The 23,316-nt window shown below is 36.9% G+C and overlaps 2 protein-coding genes across 9 annotated transcripts in view; one reads left to right on the plus strand and one right to left on the minus strand.

Annotated features, from left to right (window-relative positions):
- USP50 (ubiquitin specific peptidase 50) overlaps window positions 1-1,564 on the plus strand; it is a 32,071-nt gene extending 30,507 nt beyond the window's left edge. For all 7 annotated transcript variants that reach the window (XM_070580417.1, XM_008513848.2, XM_070580401.1 and 4 more), the window contains one exon: window positions 1,281-1,564. In XM_070580417.1, coding sequence (XP_070436518.1) covers window positions 1,281-1,472 — 192 coding nt within the window. In that variant the 3' untranslated portion in view covers window positions 1,473-1,564. The remainder of the gene's footprint in view (window positions 1-1,280) is intronic.
- Window positions 1,565-2,464: 900 nt separating this feature from the next.
- Window positions 2,465-23,316, minus strand: part of USP8 (ubiquitin specific peptidase 8) — a 54,583-nt gene continuing 33,731 nt past the window's right edge. Inside the window, exons 11-20 of one of the 2 annotated variants that reach the window (XM_008513846.2) lie at window positions 20,218-20,802; window positions 17,729-17,815; window positions 16,028-16,105; window positions 15,151-15,413; window positions 13,042-13,254; window positions 12,422-12,632; window positions 11,172-11,408; window positions 10,316-10,458; window positions 3,530-3,662; window positions 2,465-3,359 (exon numbers count right to left, since the gene is read on the minus strand). In XM_008513846.2, the coding sequence (XP_008512068.1) occupies window positions 3,174-3,359; window positions 3,530-3,662; window positions 10,316-10,458; window positions 11,172-11,408; window positions 12,422-12,632; window positions 13,042-13,254; window positions 15,151-15,413; window positions 16,028-16,105; window positions 17,729-17,815; window positions 20,218-20,802 (2,136 nt within the window). In that variant the 3' untranslated portion in view covers window positions 2,465-3,173. The remainder of the gene's footprint in view (window positions 3,360-3,529; window positions 3,663-10,315; window positions 10,459-11,171; window positions 11,409-12,421; window positions 12,633-13,041; window positions 13,255-15,150; window positions 15,414-16,027; window positions 16,106-17,728; window positions 17,816-20,217; window positions 20,803-23,316) is intronic. The other variant, XM_008513847.2, reaches the window with a different exon arrangement.

The following is a 23,316-nucleotide window of genomic DNA, read 5'->3' on the forward strand; positions in this document are numbered from 1 at the left end:
ATGTCAGCTTAAAATCACATGGCAAGGACCAGGACCAGGACCAGAGCCTGGATCTTTACCTGTCAGCTCTGGGATATTTCTCTAAAATGTAAGGAGAAAGGTGTGGAAGATAAAGCTAAGGGAACATTTAATAAGTTAATTCCTATGTGCTAGCTCTATAATGTAAGAGATACCTGATAATAGCTGTATAATACAAGACAGGTCTTATTACCCCATTTTCATAGATGGAGGAATTAAAGCTCAGAAAGGTGAAATAATTTCCTTAAGGTCACTGGGTAGTATTAGAGCTGAACTGACAGTCAGAATTGAGCATAAAAATCCATTTTCTTCCCTCTGCACCAGGGGTCAGCAAACTTATTCTGTAAAAGTCCAGAGAGTAAATATTTTAGGCTTTACAGGCCATATGGTCTCTACTGCAACTATTCAACTTTACTGTTGCAGTGTGAAAGTAGCCACTGAAACACATAAACGAACAAGCATGGCTGTGTTCCCATGAAACTTTATTTAAAGATACTGAAATTTGCATTTCGCATAATTTTCACATCACAAAATATTATTCATTTAATTTTTTTCAACCATATAAAAATATAAAATGTATTCTTAACTCACAGGCCATACAAAGACAGGCAGTGGGCTGGATCTGGCCCATGGGCAAATGGTTTGTTGACCCTTGCTCTTCAACATGCCACCGTCTGAGAAGTGAGGTTCTCCAGTGTCTGTTCAAACATTCCTTTACAGGGTTAGCAAAGATGCAGGAAAAAGAGAATGGAATGGGTTCCTCTTGGACTCTAGGTGACTGAGGGAGCCGTTGCTGCACAACCTGCTTAAATTGTGTAGTAGCAATATGCAGTTGTTTAGATGTCTTGTTCCAATGTTAAATGCCTTTTTTCAGATCTATCTTAGCCTATCTATCTTCAAAATTAAACTATAAGCTCATTTAGGAAAGATGATTATCTTTTTACTTATTTTAAAATTTCCTTTAATGTTTAGTAGTCTATGTACAGTTAATGTTCGGTAAGTATTAACTGATAAATACTAGATACTACTAAATACTATCCTATTTCATTCACAGATTCTGTTAGATAGTCAATGGGCACAATATATAAGCAGTTCAATGAAATGAAAAGCAATATAGCAATCAGGTGATATGTATGATTTAACAAAATTATCATTTCCTTTTAATTATTAGAGACAATTAATAAGGAAAAATATTTTTTGGCTTTACCTTTTTTGTTTCAATAGCATGTGAATACTAAGTCTGAAATTCCTTCCTCCCCTAGAACCACTTTGGTGATCTGGATGGCGGCCACTACACAGCTTTCTGCAAGAACTCAGTGACCCACGCCTGGTACAGCTTTGATGACACACGAGTCAGTGAGATTCCAGATACTTCAGTTCAAACCGCTACAGCATATCTCCTGTTCTATAGCTGCCAGCCCTTTTCTATACCCACACAAAAATGCAAGAGCTAGAAAAATGGTGTTTCCTGAAAATTGCAAAACAAGCAATCAGAAACTGGTACTGAAGTTTTGCTTTGTCATTAAACTCGTGCAACTTACTTGTATCACTGCCATTTTTAAGTCTTTCTGGAATATTATGCAATCTTTTTATAAGTCTGTAGTAAAGAAGATGGGTCCTGGTCCATTGAAAAAGGCAGCACGAAAATGCCGCACTGCTAATGGATGGGGCCTTCAAAGCACTGCAGGTTATGTATTGAGTTCAGGCTTCAAAATTTAATGTTTATTAGGGTGGATTTTTATCATAAAATATTTCATAATCATATATATCCAAGAAACTATTTTCCAAAGATAACTTCATGGAGCTAAACCAAAATAACTTTTGTTGAAGTGGCTCTGTGCACTTAAGAATGTGACTTGAAAATATTTAATTGATTAGATAACTTAGCCAAGACACTGTAAGTCCCTTAGACTAATTGTAGAACATGAAAAGTTGTCACTTTACAGTTCAAAACCCATCCTTTCATCTTCTGGCTGCGAGTCCACTAGCAGCGACATCTTTTAGAAACACCTTTAGAATTTTACTTTTATTCAGAGCGTTTTTATTGACTTCATCTATAGCAACTGAGTCCCTGACGTAAATGATAAATTTTAAACTCCTCTATCCCTTTTAATACATCACTTTGTAAAAATGGGGTTTGTAATGCAGTTCACTTTGCCTGACTCAATCCCCTTTTATCTTAATCCTAACAATTTTACTACTCTTGATAGAATAAGGCTGGGTGTTAAGTTATATCTTATTTTGACTCCCAGCTCTGAGAATCCTAAGTGCTATATGCAGTTCTGGGTCAAGTTGAAGGAAGAGTGGAATCAAGTCCTGAGGCAACAGGAAAAGTAAACTGAATATGAAGTCAATGCAGTGGGATAAAGAGTGTGTGTGTATCAAGTCTGCAGCGCTACTGTCCTAGGTTTGATAATATAAAATTAAAGACAGAACACTTACAACGTTTTAAATGATTTTTCTCATTAAGATTTTAATGTAGGTGTAAATGAAAATTCTCATTTTAAAAAATTAAAGAAAAGTTTCCACTTATTTTTTTAGAGTAAAGATTTAGTGCACAAATACAGCCCAAAGCTAACAGAAAAATAGCTTTGCCCTGTCATTTCCCTAAGAAAGCACTGTAGTTACTCATAGGCCAAAAGAAAAAAAAAAAAAGCAATCCTCTGAGTTCTAGGCTTCACAAAAGGACCACATATTATACTATGTACATCGATTTGATGTGCAAGTGTGCAATAAATATATACACATACATTCCTATCTGCTTTACATCATTCTACAGTATTCATAGGATCAAGCTGGGATTTAGAAATGTGAAAAGGCCATAACAGTGAAAAGGAAAATAAAGGATACAATGGTTTCTACACCAGTAGAATAATAATGCTTAGCTAGTTATTTTAACTTTGGAGCAAACTAAAAAACTTGTTTTGAATTAAATGGTACCTGTAAGGAATGCTTACTGCAATACTTGTTAAATGTCATTAGTCAGTTTTTTGATAATAGCACTGACCTGAAATATATGGTGATAGTAACACAACTCCCACTGTCCTAGAATTCCTCTAAGTGGCCAGCTATAGCCATCCAGTATCTTTATAAGCATTTCAGGAGTTGTGTCGCTCAGCCTTTTAAAAGATAACTAGCTTATAACCTGCTTCTCCTTATGTGGCTACATCAATTGCTCGTGGTCCCAATGAAGTATAAAAGAGGATATAAGCTGCTGAAGATTTCACAGAAGAAACGGCGATATCAGACACTTCGTGATCATCAAATTTAAACCACCGCTGTCTTGCTGCATTTTTACAGTAGGCAGTGTAGTGGCCTCCGTCCAGTCCACCGTAATGATTCTGTGTCAAACAAGACAGAAAATTAGTGCAAATTGAATTATTTAAAATCTATCTCTAATTTCAAAGCTTTACATTGTTCTTCCTTTCCTAAGAGGTAAGGAACCACTTGAAACTCTTGTTTTTTTAGTTTGTGTCAAAAGAAAAAGTATTTAGTTCAATAAGATACTTACTGAAACAGAAAACAAGTTGTATTTCTTCAAATTGTTCTTTGGACCAATAACATACTGTGACAAGTCAAGATTTTCTAATGGGAAGTCCACAGATGTCTGTAATTTCTGCTTCCATCTGCCATCGTAGGAGAAACTATAGAGCAAAATATTATAGCAATTATACTGACAGACCAAAGACATCAGAATGAACTCTAATTCATTCATTAACAATCTAGATTTTTTAGCCAGAATCATAAAATCCACTTCAAACACACACTCAGAATTTTTGTAGTGCAGGGACCTGTTAAAGACATTTGGTTTCATTTCCATTTTACAAATGAGGAAACTGAGGCACACAGACATTACATGACTTGCCCAAGGTCAAACACCTAGAGTGGTGGAGGCAGGGCCACACCTTGGTCCCTTTATCCTTAAGCCAGTTAGAACTGTTAGATGAATCTTCTACAGAGGTAGAAAGTTCTGAAAAGCCATATTTATAATGCTAAGCACCACAAAGTATGGAGGAAAGACTGAGGACAGCTGCTTGAGATTTAAACTTATATGTCTGGGGAAAACACAGCTGGAAAGCGCAAGCATGAAGACTAGTGACTGAAAGCATGGCACTCCATTATCCTGGCACACTCTGCTGCTTTAAACACCAAAATACTGGGATTTTAGTTGGTGTATTATGGTTATTTCAGAATTATCTTTTAAAAATTGAATTCTGAACCATTTATATTTTTAGATATTCTCCAAGAGCAATATGCAGCATTAAAAATTTTAACAGAACAAATGTGTAATCATTTATAGAATGTTTATACCTTCACAATCCTCAAGAAGAAAAGGACAACAGATATAATAAGCTTTTGTTTGGTTTACACAAGAGGAATTTGAACATGCCAATGTTGAAATTAACATAAGTAACTGCCTAAGAATCTCCAATAACACAAGATGAAACAAATTAAAATAGAAATGCTTTCTTTGAAACAAAAACTACAGCTCTCAATAAAAAGATGAAACTTCCTTTTAAAAAGGTTTTCAAAAAAATGACTCCAAGTTATCGCTCCATAGATAGATTACAAATAGACGAAAGAATCAGAGCAAAAATCCTGGGATGCGTTTCACAACTTCACCATTAGTCCTTCTACCACTACAGGGCTAGATCTTTTTCATCAGCTGGAAAAATCTGGACAAAAACATGTCTGCATTCAACAATGGCATTGCGGCCATACCTCTGAAGGTGGGTGGCCTGGATCCCCAGGAGGCAGTGGAACTAGGTGAGCACATCCCTTCCTCTCCCTGGTGGCAGCAAGCCACGTCATGGATCCTCACAGAGGGGCCGGCCCAGTGCTACTGTAAGTGGAGGTGGGGCAGCCTGGCCTGTGTGTGAACGCTTTCAGAGTGGCAGCCCGGCCTGCAGGAGTGCTCAATGAACCACAGCGGCCCTGCCTGTGGGAATGCTCTCCAGCAAGTGGCGGCAGCTCAGTCCCAGCATAAGTGCCCCACCCAACAAGCGCAGTAGCTCAGCCGAACCACCTGCGAATGCAGCAGCCCTGCCTGTGTGAACACAACCTGCTAAGTGGCTGTCACCAGCCCATGCAAACAGAGAGCGGTGCTACCAGCACAGCTACCAGCAGATGGCATGAGATCAGAAAACACAGCTCCTGTCATCCCCTGGCCCCCAGTGGTGGCAGGTGGAACCTGTGACCTGATACTACCACAAGTGCATCAGCAAAGGACCAACTCATCAAACACTATGAAGAGCAACAGTAACACTTCCCAGCAGAAGGAAGAAGACAAGTCTCCAGAAACCCATCCTGAAGTCACAGAAGTTTACAGTCTAAATGACAGCAAATTCAAAATAGTTGCTATAAAGAAACTCAATGAGTTACAAGAAAACTCAGACAGTTCAATGAGCTCAATAACATTAGGAATACTTCATCAGAGATTGAAGCTCTAGAAAAAAACCAAACAGAAATTCTGGAGATGAACAAGAAAATTAATGAGATAAAAAATAAGGTAGAAACCATAAAAAACAGAGCTGTTTGGAGGACAGAATTAGTGAATTAGAAGACAGAAATACAGAAATGCTTCAAGTGGAGAAGGAGAGAGAACTAAGATTTAAAAAAAATGAAGAAATTCTTCAAGAAATATCTGACTCAATTAGGAAAAGCAACATAAAGATTATAGGTATTCCAGGAGGAGAAAAGAGGGAGAAAGGGGCAGAGAGCTTGATCAAAGAAATAAGCGCTGAGAAGTTCCCAAACCTGGGGAAGGAACTGGACTTACAAGTACATGAAACCATGAACTCCTATTTACATCAATGCAAGAAGATCATCTCCAAGGCATATAATATTAAAACTGGCAGGAGTCTATGACAAAGAAAAAATATTAAGGGCAGCAAGGCAGAAGAAAATAACCTACAAAGGAACCCCATCAGGCTTTCAGTGGATTTCTTGGCAGACACCTTACAGGCTAGGAGACAGTGGAATGATATATTCAAAATACTGAAAGACAAAAATTTTCAGCAAAGAATATTCTATTCACTGAAAGTATCTTTCAGATACAACAGAGAAATAAAAGCTTTCCCAGATAAACAAAAGCTGACAAGTTCATCACCACTAGACCTCCCTTCCAAGAAATGATGAAGGAAGCCCTCCTACTTACTCACAATACAAAAAAGAATAATTTGTGACAACAATAACTCAGAAGGGGAAGAGGAAAGGGATGGAACGTGCTTAGGCTAATGGAGATAAGAGACTATCAGAAAATGGACTGTTTCATCTATGAGATCTTTTATACAAACCTCCTGGTAACCACTAAACAAAAAATCAGAGCAGAGCCACAAACCATAAATAAAGAGAAAACTGGGAAAAGTGTCACAGAAAACCACCATACTTAAATGGCAGTCAGAAATACAAGGGAAAAGAAACAATCGAAATATAGAACAACCAGAAAACGAGAGAGAGAATGGCAGTAGTAAGCCCTTATATATTAAAAATCACTCTAATTGTAAATGGATTGAATTCTCCAATCAAAAGACACAGAGTGGCTGGACAGATTAAAAAACAAGATTGAAATCATCCCAACCATCTTTTCTGACCACAACGCTGTGAAGCTAGAAATCAACTACAAGAAAAAAGTTGGGAAATATGTGGAGATTAAACAATAGGCTATTGAACAACCACTGGATCAATGAAGAAATCAAAGGTGAAATAAAAAAATACCTGGAGACAAATGAAAATGAAAACACAACATATCAACTCTTACAGGATGAGGCAAAAGTGGTACTAAGAGAGAAATTTATAGCAATACATGCCTACCTCAACAAACAAGAAAAATCTCAAATAAATAATCTTAAACTACAGCTAATAGAACCAGAAAAAGAAGAGCAAAGCCCAAAGTCAGCAGGAGGGAAATAATAAGAATTACAGCAAAAATAAATGAAATAGAGATTAAAAAAACAACAGAAAGATCAGTGAAACTAAGACCTGGTTCTTTGAGAAGATAAAATTAACAAACCTTAGCTGGACTAAGAGAGAAGGCACAAAGAAATAAAACTAAAAATGAAAGAGGAGAAATTACAATAGATATCACAGAAATACAAAGGATTATAAGATAATACTATGAAAAACTATATGCTAACAAATAGGATAACCTAGAAGAAATGGATAAATTCTTAGACTCATACAACCTCCCAAAACTGAACCAAGAAATAAAGAATCTGAATAGATCATACACAAGTTAAGAGATACAAACAGCAGTCAAAAACCCCCCAAAAAACAAAAGTCCAGGACTAAATGGCTTCTCTGGAGAATTCTAGCAAACATTCAAAGAAGACTTAATACCTATTCTTCTCAAACTATTCCAAAAACTGAAGAAGCTGGAACACTTCCTAACTCAATCTATGAGGCCAACATCACCCTGATACCAAAGCCAGACAAGGACAACACAAAGAAGGAAAATTAGAAGCCAATATTGCTAACGAACATAGATGGAGAATTCCTCAACAAAATATCGTCAAATCAAATACAGCAATATATTAAAGGGATCACACACCACGACCAAGTGAGATTTACACCGTGATGCAGGGATGGTTCAACACCTGCAGATCAATCAATGTCATAAACCACATTAATGAACGAGGAATAAAAATCACATGATCATTTCAACAGCTGCAGAGAAAGTTATCTGACAAGATCCAACATCCATTTATGACAAAAACGCTCAATAAAATGGGCATAGAAGGAAAGTACCTCAACATAATAAAGGCCATACATGACAAACACACAGACAACATCATACTTAACGGTGAAAAACTGAAAGCCCTTCCTCTGAGAACAGGAACAAGACAAGGGTGCCCACTCTTGCCACTCCTATTCAACACAGTACTGGAGGTTTTGGCCAGAGAAATTAGGCAAGAAAAATAAATAAAAGGAATCCAAATTGGAAAGGAAGACAGAAACTCTCGCTGTTTGTGGACATCATTCTGTTATAGAAAACCCTAAAGAATCCATCACAAAACTATTGGAAATAACCAACAAGTACAGCAAAGTTGCAGGGTACAAAATCAACATCAAAAAATCACTTGCAATTCTATACACTAATAACAAACTGGCAGAAAGAGAAGTCAAGAATACAATCCCATTTACAATCGCAACAAAAAGAATAAAATATCTAGGAATAAATTTAACCAAGGAAGTGAAAGATCTATACACTGAAAACTGTAAGACATTACTGAAAGAAATCAAAGATGACATAAAGAAATAGAAAGATTCCATGCTCATGGATCGGAAAAATAAACCCAGTCAAAATCTCATATTGCCTAAAGCAATCTACAGATTCAATGTAATTCCAATCAGAATCCCAGTGACATTCTTCATGGAAATAGAATAAACAATCCTAAAATTTATATGGAAAAACAAAAGACCCCAAAGAGCTAAAGCAATCCTGAAAAAAAAGAACAAAGCTGGAGGCATCACAATCTCTGACTTCAAAAGACACTACCAAAGCCATAGTAATCAAAACAGCATGGTACTGGCACAAAAATAGACACACAGATCGAAAGAACAGAATTGAGAGCCCAGAAATAAAACCACACATCTATGGTCAGTCAACCTCTGACAAAGGAGCCAAGAACATACAATGGAGAAAGGAAAGTCTCTTCAATAAATGATGTTGGGAAAACTGGACAGCCTTGTGCAAAAAATGAAAGCAGACTATTATCTTACACCATACACAAAAACTAACTCAAAATGGATTAAAGACTTGAAGGTAAGACCTGAAACCATAAAACTCCTAGAAGAAAATGTAGGCAGTACGCTCTTTGACATTGGTCTTAGCAGCATCTTTTCGAATACCATGTCTACTCGGGCAAGGGAAGTAAAAGAAAAAATTAACAAATGGGACTACATCAGACTGAAAAAGCTTCTGCAAGGCAAAGGAAACCATGAACAAAACAAAAAGACAACCCACCAACTGGGAGAAAATATTTGCAAATCATATATCTGACAAGGGGTCAATTTCCAAAATGTATAAAGAACTCATACAACTCAAAAAAACTCCAAAAAATCCAATCAAAAAATGGGCAGAAAGTATGAAGACATTTTTCCAAAGACATACAGATGGCCACCAGGCACATGAAAAGATGTTCAACATCACTAATCCTTAAAGAAATGCAAATCAAAATTACAATGAGGTGTCACCTTGTACCTGTCAGAATGGCTATAATTAACAAGACAAAAAATAAATGTTGGAGAGGATGTGGAGAAAAGGGAACCCTCATAAACTGCTGGTGGGAGGGCAAACTGGTGCAGCCACTAAAGAAAACAGTATGGAGATTCCTCAAAAAATTAAAAATAGAAATACCATATGACCCAGCTATCCCAGCACAAGGTATTTATCCAAAGAACTTGAAATCAACAATACAAAGAGACTTATGCACCCCTATGTTCATTGCAGCATTATTCACAATAGCCAAGACATGAAAGCAACCCAAGTGCCCATCAATGGATGAATGGATAAAGAAGATGTGGTATATATACAATGGAATACTATTCAGCCATAAAAAGATGAAATTCTCCCATGTGCAACAACATGGATGGACCCTGAGGGTATTATGTTAAGCAAAATAAACCAGACAGAGAAATACAAACACTGATTTCACTCATGTGGAAGATAAACACATAAATAAGGAGAACCACAGGGGAAGGAGGTGAGGAGCGGGTGAGAAGGGTAAAGGGGCACATATACATGGTCATGGATAAAAACTAGATACTGGTGGTGAGCATGATGTAGTCTATACAGAAACTGATATATAACAATGTCCACCTGAAATTACACAATGTTATAAACCATTATGACCTTAATAAAATGACTAAAAAAAAAGAATTAACAAAAAATCCTATTTTATTTTCAGCACAGGATTAAATCCTGCTATGTTTAGTTCATTGTTTGAATGATAAATTTTATCTGCTAATAATTTGTGTTAGAGTTATACCGTATAACATTATTTTTATACATTTTCACTTGATATTTGCAATGATTTAAATTTTTTATATTTGAAATGCAATCATTTAGTTTCATTGATTTTTCAAGACGGAATTACATGAAAGAGTGGTGCTGTCATCTGTTCTTGCAAACACGAAGGTGAACTGGATTTCTGCCTTATTTCCCTAGAGACACCCTAACCAGGTAGTCTTCCTTTGTTATGCATCCTTAGCAGGCAGTACAAGGAAGTGACTTAGAATAAAGGAAATTTCTTCATCTACATTGTACTAAATAGGTAGAAAAATCTGTCCCCTTTACCGTTTCAGATGCACTAAAAGGACAGGTGGCAACTTCCAGATTTCTATCTTTTTTAGAGAGTCCCGCCGAGCTCTGCAATGACTGCAGTAGAACCTGTTGTTATCTGTGAGTTTTTCTTCTTTGGAAAATAACCTAAGGCAATCCTGGAAGCAAAAGCAAGCAGCAGGTACTCATTAAGTCATTTCTTCCACACTGTAGCATTGAGCATCTATGCAGTAAGTTACTCTGCCAGGCGTGAGGGCTACAACAGTAAACTAGAACAAAAGTTCCTGCCCTCACCAAGTTTATAATCTAGGGAGGAATGCAGACAAGATAGCCAACGGTGACAGCAGAGCGTGGTGAGCAGTACTGCGTGTCCTGAGAGCTCACATGAACGCCCTGGCGGCTCAGGGAAGTCTTGCTGGAAGAAATGATATTCTCGAGGAAGCTAGGACTAAAGCTATCAACAAGCTATTGAAATCACATTACTGTTGTGTGGAAAACAGCATATTTCCCTCCTATCCCCATGTAGAGCAAACTCTTATAAAAAGTGGACCTATATTAAAGTCAATATATAATTTTCAAAATCAACTTATAAAACTTCTTCAAAATACAAATTTTAAAAAACATATTATTTATCAACTCTGAAAGAATATTTAATAGGAAAGTACCCTTAAAAAGGGAACATTTTTTTTTTTTTTGAAAATGTTTCTTTCTAATCTACATAGGCCTAATTAAAACAGAATTTGTGTGAGTTTTACCTATGAAACGTTTATGGGGTAAAGAAAGAAATAAATTGCTGAATAAAGCACATTTGTATATGCACATAGACAGCATTTTAACTCAACAAATCATTTCCTCTCAATCTTAAACTTACCTGTAATGTACATTTACTCGTGGATGCTAGGGGTAGAGACAAATACATGAAAGCCTCAAATGTCCTAGACTTTTTGTGACAGGTGAGGCACTGTACTGTGGATTTGAATTGACCCTGAAAAAGTGCAACAATAATAGATTCATTGAGCTGCTTGTGTTTCTGCCAAGCATGTTCTGCAGCTTTAAAGTCATCGAGATGATCATTATTTTCTTCTTTATGTCTCTTCCGATTATCAGCCTAGAAACAAGATTATTTAAACTCTATATTAATATCTCAAAGTCAACGTTTAAATATAAAATTGAAACACTGTTAAATGTGTACAAACAAAATGTGTACAAACACTCTGCAAATTTAGAAACACTTCTGGCTCTTTTCATAAAGGAATTCTAATCTTGTTAAGTGCTACAAAAAAATTCTAGCCAAAAAAACTTCCCCCAAAAAACCAAAACCCCACTTTATTAAAAGAGTGTGACTTGTTAGAATTTCTTAATAAAGTTTATTTAAAAAGCTGAAAAGACTGGTTTTGAATAAGATATCCCACATATAGCTGGTTGTTAGGGCTACAACTAGACAGATGTTTTTTTACTGTCCTAGTCTCATGGATGGACACACACATATATATGTACATAAAATATATGTATGTGTGTATATATGTGTATATATATATGTTCAGTGGTAAGAATGGTGATCCCAAAGGTATCTGAAAGAGAGAGGAGAGCTTGGTGCTAAAAACAAGCCATAGTATACAAAGGGAGACTGGTCATTTATGCACAAATACATGCTTCAACAGTAACTTTTCTCATGAGTCATCTGGTTACACACAGTAATTCTTATTTCAGAAAAAGGAATTAAGAATAGGATATAGTATAATATACACATAATATAATAAATATATAAAATATGCAATAATATATAATATAGAAATATAATGAACACAAATAAAGATGTTCAGGCTGTCTATAGCTCATCTTTGAGAAAATCATGTTTATGATTTCACTGTCACATACATGTGGGTCACAAATACAATTATCTCCAACTATTTTAACATTTACAAATCTCTCACAACACCACCTGTTAACATTTTAGTGAGTAAATACAAATTGAATATACTTCTTTTCAAATATTAGACATACATTTGTTTTATTGTCTGATGCCTTGGCACAACTACAATTTTAAATTGCTACAAAAGCAATTATAGTGTGGAGCAACCCTAAAGAGCCTCTGCAACTCAGAAAAATCGAATTTCTTACTTTATTTAGATCTTCATGGAGACCATCCATTAGGAACAGAAGCAGTTCTTGTGAATCTTGCTGGCTGTATCCTGCAAACTGGTCATTGATCTTCCCAATGGTGATTTTAAAGTCTTTAGGACTGATATACCTGTACTGTCCCGTCCACAGAGCTTTCATGATGATGCCAAATTCTTCTGCCACTTCACCTTTATGCCCCAACAAATTTGACCTTTGCAAATAAAAGTGAAGTTAGAAAAAAAAGCAATAGAGGAAAATTTAAGAAGTCAAGGCACAGTGGGTTCTTGATGTCAACATTAAACTATTCACATACTGTAATCCTACACTAAAATACTTACTTAGTCACAGGTTTATTGCCAAATACTCATCTGAATCTTACTTTGATCACACCCCTTCAACCTGCTTCTTTTTGGCTGCTGGCCCCGCAGCCAAATAGGCTCCAGTTCTTGACAGGGAGGTTCTGCCCCCTGCGCTGCTCCCTTCCTGTCTGTCCTTTACCAGCCAGAGGAGGCTTTCCTCTATATTCTCCTTTCCTAATTTGACTTCTCTGGAGCTGGGTGGTAAGGAAGTGTGGTTAGATTACCCTTTTAATATTATATTGTAAAAAGTAGGAAATTTACCTGTTAATATCATCCTGGTAACAGTTTCGGTTGAAATAATCAGCCAAATGTGGAGCATTACACAAGCACTGCAGGATTGAGTTCATGTAACAAGTATTTCCTAAATTACGAAGTCCAGTGAGAGCTGGTCCAGATCCTCCAAACACAGGATTGAGGTTCCGAATTTGAGAAGCAGAAAGCCTTGTGATTTCAGCTTTAGGGTAGCCTGTTGGCCTGAGGAAGAAAAAGCAGACAAGATGTCTCAAAAGCGAACAAGATGTCTCAAGAGGCAAAGCATCTGAAAGTAAGGTTCATAGTACAAATGGCAGCAAACTTCAGCATCTGCACCACAGGACAAAGTAATTTCGTAAATAGTTCACTTCTAAGGTGGTGGGTCTTTCAGTATCTAGGTAACACTCGTTATGTTCTGTGACCCTCCCAGGAAACAAAAACCTTTAACCTCTTATGTGGGTCCATGGTTCTTATAGACACCCTGAGACAGAGTCTCTGGCTTCTCAAGAGGTAGAGTCTTCTAGTAGAGAAGGCTCTTTCAAACTCCTTTAAATAATTCTGGAAAGTTTAGCATTACTAAACTTGAACTCAACCAGAATGCCAAACAAGGAATCAAAAAAAAAAACATATATTACCGTGGAGAAGATACTAAAGTAGGCAAAGGTTATTTGAGTACTATTACCTAAAGTCTAGAGCTGAGCTGACAAATATGGTAGCCAGTAGCCACAGGTGGCTATTTAAATATAAACAAAATTAAGAACCCAGCTCCTCAGTTACTCTAGCCACAATGTGAAATAGCCGCTACCATACTGGACAGCACAAATACAGAACATTTCCATTATCACAGATACAGAACGCTCCTATCAACGTGTCTACTGAACAGCAAAGGACTAGAGAATGGCTCCAATGCTTTTGTTATTTAGTGTATTTGATTAATATGTGAAACTTCTAGAAATGCTATAGCATTAAGAAAAATCTTAACTGATACGTCTTTCATTATTATTGATCCTAAGCATACTTCCACCCCTGAAAGGAACACTGAGAACACACTAAACTATATTTCAATCAGCTTTTCTTTATGCCTGCTCAGGTGCATGCACGCTTGTGCTCTTTCTTTACTAAATACATATAAAAATACCTGAACTGCATATGTGATAGTCTTTAAAACTCTGCCAAATTAACAAACTTCAGTAAGAATGATGAAGTCGGAAGGAATTAAGTTTCACCAGTTTTAATAGTGAGCCCTGAAATCTTTAACCAGAGCTACAAAATTAAAAAGATATCCTCCAATTAAGTCCTCACCTGGCAGGGTTACGTTCTCAGGAGGAAAATATACCAGCTACTTTCTCGAGTGCTACCAAAGTTGGAATTCTTTAGCAATTAAGAGAGTATATATTATAAACAGAAAGACAAACCCATTTATTCATACTTCCATTTACTCCCCTCCCCAAAAAAGTAAAGATGAGAAGTGGTAAATAGACGTGAAAATTATCTCCTCATAACCCTATTAATCGTAAGCCAGGAGCATTAGCATATTCAAAAAGAGATAAAGCTGGGAATATACCTAAATGAGATACTGTCTTGGGAAACTTAAATGAACTTATTGATCACTAGTTGTGAACAGAAATGCACTGCAGGAAAAGAGAACAGAATAAGGATTAGGAGCCGACACACACTACAAGGCTTGTTATTTTAATACTTTTTGCTCCCACATTACTGACGGAGCTAAAAAAAGTTTGGAATTTGAGAGCTGTAACAAGATAAACTCAACAATCCTATAAATTATCGTCTTCAAAGGAAGATTTAGGGACCACAAGAGGTTTATGGAAAACTTCTAGGATGTCTATAGCATGCTGCCTTAAAATATAATAACATTTATACTTTTATATCTACATTAATACTTATAATCTTCTTTGATATATTTAAATTAGCACTTTGGAGAAAAACCAAGGACATTTAATCCATTCATTTCCTTTTTCCTCTGTGGTAAATAACAACAGCTGGCACAGCCATCCACAGAAATTTCTGACTCCCTGACATTAATAAGCTGATATGTTTCGAGCAGAGGTTTTCATATACAGCAGATTATTCAAGTTCTAGGAGTTAGGATAAACTTACTTGTTTTCCCGATTAACGGTTGGAGTCACTGCTGGCTTCCTCTTCTCTTCCTCTTGAATGGCCTGGGTTATGTCTGGGGAGGAGTAGGAGCGCTTCAGTTTGGATGGCTCCCTGTCCCGCTCTGCAGGAATCTGTGGCTTGGCTTTATGAGTTGGAGGAGTGGAAGGAGGTGCAGATGAAGGAGCCATTTCCGGTGGATACATATGAACAGTGTTGGTGGGTGAATGATAATAACGAAAAGTTCCAGTGATGGGGTCAAGAAACTTAGATGGGAAAGAAAAAAGAAAACAGGTCAAAAAACAAGGACCATTACATGAACAAGAAAAATCACTCATCAGGGCTGGCCCAGTGTTGTAGTGGTTAAGTTTGCGCACTCTCCTTCTGCAGGCCAGGGTTTGTGGGTCTGGATCCCAGGCATAGGCCTATACACTGCTCAGCAAGCCATGCTGTGGCAACATCCCACATACAAAATAGAGGAAGACTGGCAAGAGATGTTAGCTCAGCCAATCTTCCTCACCAAAAAAAAAAAAAAAAAAAAAAAATCACTCTACAGTTTTCCTCTGCTAAATTTGCTTTTGGATAAAATAATTTAAGTAAAATAGTGATAATCACTTGTATAATTAAGTTTCCAAAGAACTTTAGGTTTTAAAGTAACATACTGTTTCTAAATGACAGAGACCAGGAATGTTGACACATTGTAGCCAGCATCACAGGCTGGATATTGAGAAACCTAACCCTGCAGTAATTAGGGAAACGAGCTATGTTTCCCTCTACAAAGAAGAAACAGAATTGACTCTGCATTAGAGAAGATGTAAAATAAATAAAAAAAGGGCTTTTTAACCATGTTATTTATTTCTGTGCTGATTTTGAGTTTTACCTTGGCCCAGCCTGAAGGCAGTCCTGGTACGATCCTTCCCATTTCTTCACTTCGTGCTCTTGTTAAAGGTTCTCGAGCCTAGTTAAAAAAAGGAAAAAGAAAAGAAAATCTGATTTTTCAGTTCAATTTTGCCACATACAAACTTAAGCTACTCATACCCAAGAACCAAAAAGCCTTGTGTTGGCTGCCATTAATAATTTTTAAAACAAGTTCAAAGATGAAGAACAATATACATTTTTCTCCAAGTCCCAAAAGTACCACAGCAAGAGGAAAATGAGTGTGTGTGCATGAGCCTACAATGGTGGTGGTTTTTTTTAAGTTTCTTTAAAAAGACAAAAGCACAAATACAATTCCACTTCTAGATATCAACCCAAAAGAAAGGTGAAAACATATTTCCACACAAAGACTTGTATGCTAATGTTCATAGCAGCATCATTCATTATAGTGCCAAAGTAGAAGCAATGCAAATGTGCGCCAACTGATGGGTGAATAAAATGTGGCATATCCACACAGTGGAATACTCAGCCATACAAAGGAATAAACTACTGAAACACGCCACAGCATGAGACTCTCAAAAAAGTATGCTAGGTGAAAGAAGACATATGCAAAAAATTATATATATATACACATACACATAGATCTTTATTTATTTACATGAACTGCCCAGAGAAGGCAACTCTATGGAGACAGAGAGGGTAGGAACAGGGAGTGACTACAACTGGGCACAGAAATCTTTCTGGTGGGATGGAAATGTTCTAAAATTGAATTGAGTTAATAATTGTTTCACAGCTTTGAACTGAAATCACTGAACTGTACAGTAAAATTGGGTGAATTTTATGGTATGCAAATTATACCTCAACAAAGTTCTTAACAAAAACAAAGGCAATGTCTTATAAAGATGTTTTATAAAAGGCCTAAATATTTTAAAAATTGTGATGAAATATACATAAAATCTACCATCTTAACCATTTTTAAGTTTATGGGTAAGTGGCATTAGGTCTATTTACACTGTTGTGCAACCAATCTCCAGAACTCTCTTCACCTTGCAGACTGAAACTCTGTACCCATTTAAACAATAACTCTCCCCCTGCCCCCCAGCCTCCTAGCAACCACCACTCTACTTCCTACCTCTATGAATTTGACCTCTCTAGGTACCTTACACAAATGGAATCATACAGTATGTGTCCTTTTGTGACTGGCTTATTTCACTTAGCATAGAGTCCTCAAGGTTCATCTGTGTTGCAGCATGTGTCAGAATTTCCTTCCTTTTTAAGGCTGAATAATATTCTACTTGTATGTACATACACATTTATCCATTCATCTGGTGATGCACACTTGGGTTGCTTCCATTTTTTGGCTATTGCTACGAACATAGGTGTACAAATATCTCTTTGAGGCCCTGCTCTCAATTCTTTTGGATATATATCCACAAGTAGAATTGTTGGATCATATAGTAAAGTCTAAGTATTTTTTAATTTCATAAAGTGAATAGAACATATCATCGAACTTTAAATAGGAAGACAAATATCTATTCCCTTTAGCATATAAATGGATCAATCATGTAGAACTAAACCAAAAACAGCTACCCAAGACAGCAAAATTTCCCTCGGAGAGTAGATCTTAAGATGAAGGATGACAGCATGGTAAAGATAACCACATGGTTATAATCCACGTTTTTCTGCTACCCAGAGAACTACTTACTTTATTTCTTTCGGTGTCCTCTGTATTCTCTCTAAAAGTTCCAGTCTTTAGAATTCCACTTTCTGGTTGTCCTTTAATCTTAACAGGCTATAAAATTATTAAAATTTCAGAAGTGAAACAAAACTTTTAACTTTCTCCTAATATAAATCTACCTATCACTGTCTAATACAAACAAATCTATGAGACTGAAAATGTAATACAAGGAGAAAAAAAATGAGGCCTCTGAAAAGTTAATTTGATTTTATTGTTAAAATAGATACTTTCAATTAAATGTAGTAGAGCCCATACTGGATTTCCTAACACTAAAGATAAAGAACTAAGAAATGTTGATGAATCAGCGGGGTAAATAAAGATGCAAATCACAGTGGACTGTGAAGCACTGAGCCCTCACACACCGCAAAGCGTAAGACGCTGGTCATGAGTGTACACTAGCCATGGCCTCTTTTAAACATTATCCTTTTATTCAAATCTCATATGATTTTGGTTACCTTGAAAGTGGCCGTGCTCCAAACAAATTAACATATTAAAGAGAATAAAGAGATTATAAAATTTCTACAGAGCAATATTCAAAAGTGCAAAATCCATTTTATATCTTCTTGGAACCTATCATGGGTTCTTTTAAAAATTCAGTTTAATTTTATATTTTATTTAAAAAATAACTAAAGTATAAACTTTTAAAAATTTGTGATTTTAATAATATATATTCCAAAATAAAATACATATTTTACCTACTTTTAAGAGGAGCATACAACAAATGAAATCTTAACTTTTTTTCAATGTGCTACATTATAGAAAACATCAAAAACCATATGTGATGATCTCAGGCTGGGCTATTTAGATTTGTAGGGACATTTGGCACGTACACTAAATGACCCTAGAAAGATGAATGTTTTAAGTTCTTACGACTGCCTGCCTCTAAGTGTGGCAAGATGGAAAGGAAGGGCTTTGGACCCTCACTGCATATGAGATCTTAGGCAAATTACTTATCTCCAAGCTTCAATTTCATTTGTAAATTGAATACCTCATAGGATTATCATTAGGAGAAATATTAAGATAATATAGGAAGAATTCTTGGCATATAGTAGCCACTCAATGAATAATATTTAAATTGTAAGAGCTTATAAGTTCTGATTCTCCTATGAATAAAGTTAGAGAGTTTTAGTACATGAGCTTCACGTCCCTAATTTTGGGTGTTTAGAAGGTTTTTGCACGAGAGCTATATTTTTGATAGCTAAGGTCACCAGGTAAGTGTTTCCTGGATGAGTGCAGCATTAATATGAATTGTTTATTTTGGTATATGCCTGAACTGCTGCTTAAGAAGTATAGAAACTGACATCCTGTAAAGAAGGTATTTCGCTTTCCATCAGAAGTCATTTTCACACTACCAAAAACACATTTCCATGTACATGTATGTACTAAGGGCTATAACTGTTCCTGCTATTATAAAAACTTACTTAGCACTCAATTATAAGAATCAACTTTGGGGGGCTGGCCCCGTGGCCCAGTGGTTAAGTTCACGTGCTCTGCTTCGGCAGCCCAGGGTTTCACCAGTTCGAATCCTGGGTGTGGACATGGCACCGCTCATCAAGCCATGCTGAAGCAGCATCCCACATGCCACAACCAGAAGGACCCACAACTAAAAATACACAACTATGTACTGGGGGGCTTTGGGAGAAAAAGGAAAAAATTTTAAAAATCTTAAAAAAAAAAATAAACGAATCAACTTTGGGGAATAGCCAAGGAAAGAAAAAGGCAACATTAATGGGGGTATTGTCAATATTATTGATTAGATGAAGCAACAAACAAAATGACATAGATCTGACAAGAAAAATCACTATACACAAAGATAAATGTTGGGCCATTTAGATGTCACTGATTTTGGACACATTCTAAGGAGAAACAAACTCTATTACATAAATATTTGGTACCTAATTCCTCCCTACTGAGAGAAAGAATGTATTTCACTCTAGTCTTTTTTTTTTTTTTAAAGATTTTATTTTTTCCTTTTACTCCCCAAAGCCCCCCCGGTACATAGTTGCATATTCTTCGTTGTGGGTCCTTCTAGTTGTGGTATGTGGGACGCCGCCTCAGCGTGGTCTGATGAGCAGTGTCATGTCCGCGCCCAGGATTTGAACCAACGAAACACTGGGCCGCCTGCAGCGGAGCGCGTGAACTTAACCACTCGGCCGCGGGGCCAGCCCCCTTCACTCTAGTCTTTTGATGATCATACATCAAACATAGAAATGAAGAATGCAGCTATTTATCTCACTTATTAAAAATACGTTGCATTTTATTGACATGGAAAGCAGTTCCATTCCTAATCAATCAAAGAAGAGTACTGTGCAAACGTAGATGGGTCAGTGCAGATCTCTCACCCCCTAGAAAATGACCTAAAATGTCTGCCCTGTTTATGGAGTGCTACTGTGTCATCTCCGTATACACATCTGATCTCACTCAGTTGGCAGTCTGCACTGTGCGTTTCTGCTTACCTTGCCTGAACTGGACTCTCCTGTCATGGAGGCATGGGGCATTTCTCCCATTGACTTTTTCTGTACTTCTGGGGTTGGACACCTTTTCCCCCTGTCTTCCACAGACTTCTTGGCATCAGTAGTTTCATGTTCACTTTTACTTTGTCTTTTTACTCCTGTTATGTCTCTGCCCCTCTTTGCTGAGGTTTCTCTATCTTCTTTTTTGGCCTGCTCACTTTCTCTCTTTTCCATTTCTTCCTTTACTTTTTGTTGCTTCTCTGTGATTTCATTTTCTTCAGCTTCTTGCTTCTTTCTGGCTTTCTGTTCTTGTTCTTCCTTCCTCAGTTTCTCTTTCTGTTCCTCTTGCTGCCTTTCTCGAAGCTCTTTTTCTTGTTTGTTTTTCTCCATTAGAAGAGCAGTTTCTGCATGAATACGAGCTTTTTCTTCATCTGTTAACATGGCAGTTGGAGGGGGAAATACTGGCTTTGTGGAACGATCAGGAACAATTTTTCCATCCTGAGGAGACTGTTGCTCATGATCTGTACTTTCAGATTTTATTCTATGCTCTTCAGGCAATTTGATTGCTGGTTTTTTAGTACGATCAATCTATATCAACAAAAACAGAGCAAATCATACTTTTGTCAAAATCCAGGAACGTATCCTCAGTTCTTGAAACCAAGTTGTGATAAAAGAACCATCACTTTGTGGAGACAACATCTGCCAGAACATCTATTTGTAAATCACTCAATGTCAAGATTTCCCATAAGGCACTTGGCACTTACTTCCTCTTAATTCCACACTTTTAATACACCCTAATGTGTTCTGTAGACAGAAGAGTTCATTCTAAAATATAAAACCTAGACCTGGGCATACCTGACATAAGTTCCATTTCCACACATCCAACTGCCTACTCAGTATCTCCATATGAGTGTCTCACATATGCCACAAACCTAATGCACCAAAGCTGAATTCATGATTCCCCCCCGAAACGTGGACCTTATTGCAGGGAGGTAACCACTATCCAAATAGCTGCTAGAATCAGAAAAGTGAGAGTTTCATGTGTTCTTTCCCTGCTCTTCTGCAGTGTAATTTTCCTCCTGCATCTGTCCCTCCATCTCCATTACCACCAACCAAGTCTGCCAATGTCCTCTCCACACAGCTTCCAACTAGTTGTCCCATTTCTTCTCTTGCCTCCTTTTAAATCTATTTCTCCACACTGTAGCCAGAGTAATCATTTAGAAACAAAAATCTGATCATCTTCCTCACCTACTGAAAACCCTGTTTTAAATAGCCACTCAGATTACATCTAAAATCCTTAACACGGTCTGTGTGGCCCTGTGTTGTCTCACCTCTGCCTATTTCTCCAGTCTTATCTCATAGTATCCTACACACCAACCAAACCTGCATTTTTAAAAAATTCCTCAAAGATGCCATGTTCCTTCCCAACTCAGGCCTTTATACCAGCTGTTCCTCTAGGTATTGCTCACCACAACATTACGTATTCACTTAAATAATCTTTCCCTTAGAAAAGACTTCCCTGATCCCTAAAACTAGCCAAGTCTCCTGATATATGCTCTCATTATACCCTATTCTTTCTTTTTTTAGTGAGGAAGATTGGCCCTGAGCTAACATCTGTTGCCAATCTTCCCCTTTTTGCCTCAAGAAGATTGTCTCTGAGCTAACATCTGTGCCAATCCTCCTCCATTTTGTATGTGGGATGCTGCCACACCACAGCTTGATAAGTGGTGTGTAGGTCCACACCCGGGATCTGAACCTGTGAACCCTGAGCTGCTAAAGTGGAGCACATGAACTTAACCACTATGCCACCAGGCTGGCCTCATTATACCCTATTGTTTTCTCTCATAGTACTTATCGGGATTCTGATTAAGTAACTATAATAATTTGTTTAAAATCTTTCTTCCCTCCTAGGATATAAGTTCCAGGAGGGTAGAGGTTGTGCCTGACACACAGTAAATAAATATGTTGCTGAGGGAATGAATAAAATATTCCATAACAACTTTCGGAAGAGATAAGATACTAACTGCAAGTTGAGTAATAAACTATCTAAATTCCCGATTTAACGAGTTAAACGTTTATTACCTTAATTTAACAGCACACTAACCCTACAAAATTGTTAGAAGTGACCGTAACATCATTTCTTCAGAATACCGTTTACTGAAACAAAAATGAGAACATACAGAAATATCTGCCAGTAACAACCTCACAGTGTTCTTACAAAATGAACTGTGTATTTTTCCAGTAGAAAACAATGCCGTAGGAAGAAGTTAGTAAAGAAGAAATCATTCCTTTGCTCCTCACTTCTCGTTTTGCCTCCTTACTTTTTAAAAGAATTTAATCCCTCCTCTCCTTTTCTACATTTGAGAATAAAGCGGGAGGAACCACCATGAGGATGAGGTTAACAATAAAAGATGGACAGGAATGAAAATAAATGTTTCCGTCCACATTTTGGTAACCCAATCCACTTTTCTCTAAGCTTAAAAGCACAGCCATGATTACATTATTTTCAAGTTTAAAATTCTTTAATGGTTTCCTTGTGCCTATAAAATTCCAATTTGATCTAGGTCTCTCCTGATGACTTTTTCCAGCTTTCCAATCTTACCTACCATCACACTCACCTCTCTCCAACAGAGAACTGTGTTCAAACAAGTCAAAACTACTCACTGATCCCAGAGCATGTTTTGTGTCTTTAGTCACACAATTTTCTACTTGTCTCTTACATCCTCAAATCCTACTGAACTCTTAAAGCCCAGATAAAAATACTACCTACTCCAATGAAGACCTCTCATACCCTAACGTCAGAATTTCTCTCCTTGCTTTGTGCTCCAGTGACTATTAAAGCAATTGTGATATTCTGCCTTCCACTATGGCTGATTTTGTACAAGGTCTCTACTTTCAAACATCAGACAGAATCCATGGCTTAATCACCTCTGTAAACCTTCAGGTTGTCTTTCATACAGAAAATCCTCGAAATATGTTTGACAAACTGCACATATCTCAGAAAGTCACAAAAGGACCAGGGTTCAGATAACACGTTAAGTTGAAAGGAAATGCAATAACGTGAGCTCTTTTTAGAATTTCTTAAATTTACATTTTAAGAAA

This window comes from Equus przewalskii, chromosome 1 (genome assembly GCF_037783145.1).
Source record: "Equus przewalskii isolate Varuska chromosome 1, EquPr2, whole genome shotgun sequence".
NCBI lineage: Eukaryota > Metazoa > Chordata > Mammalia > Perissodactyla > Equidae > Equus > Equus przewalskii.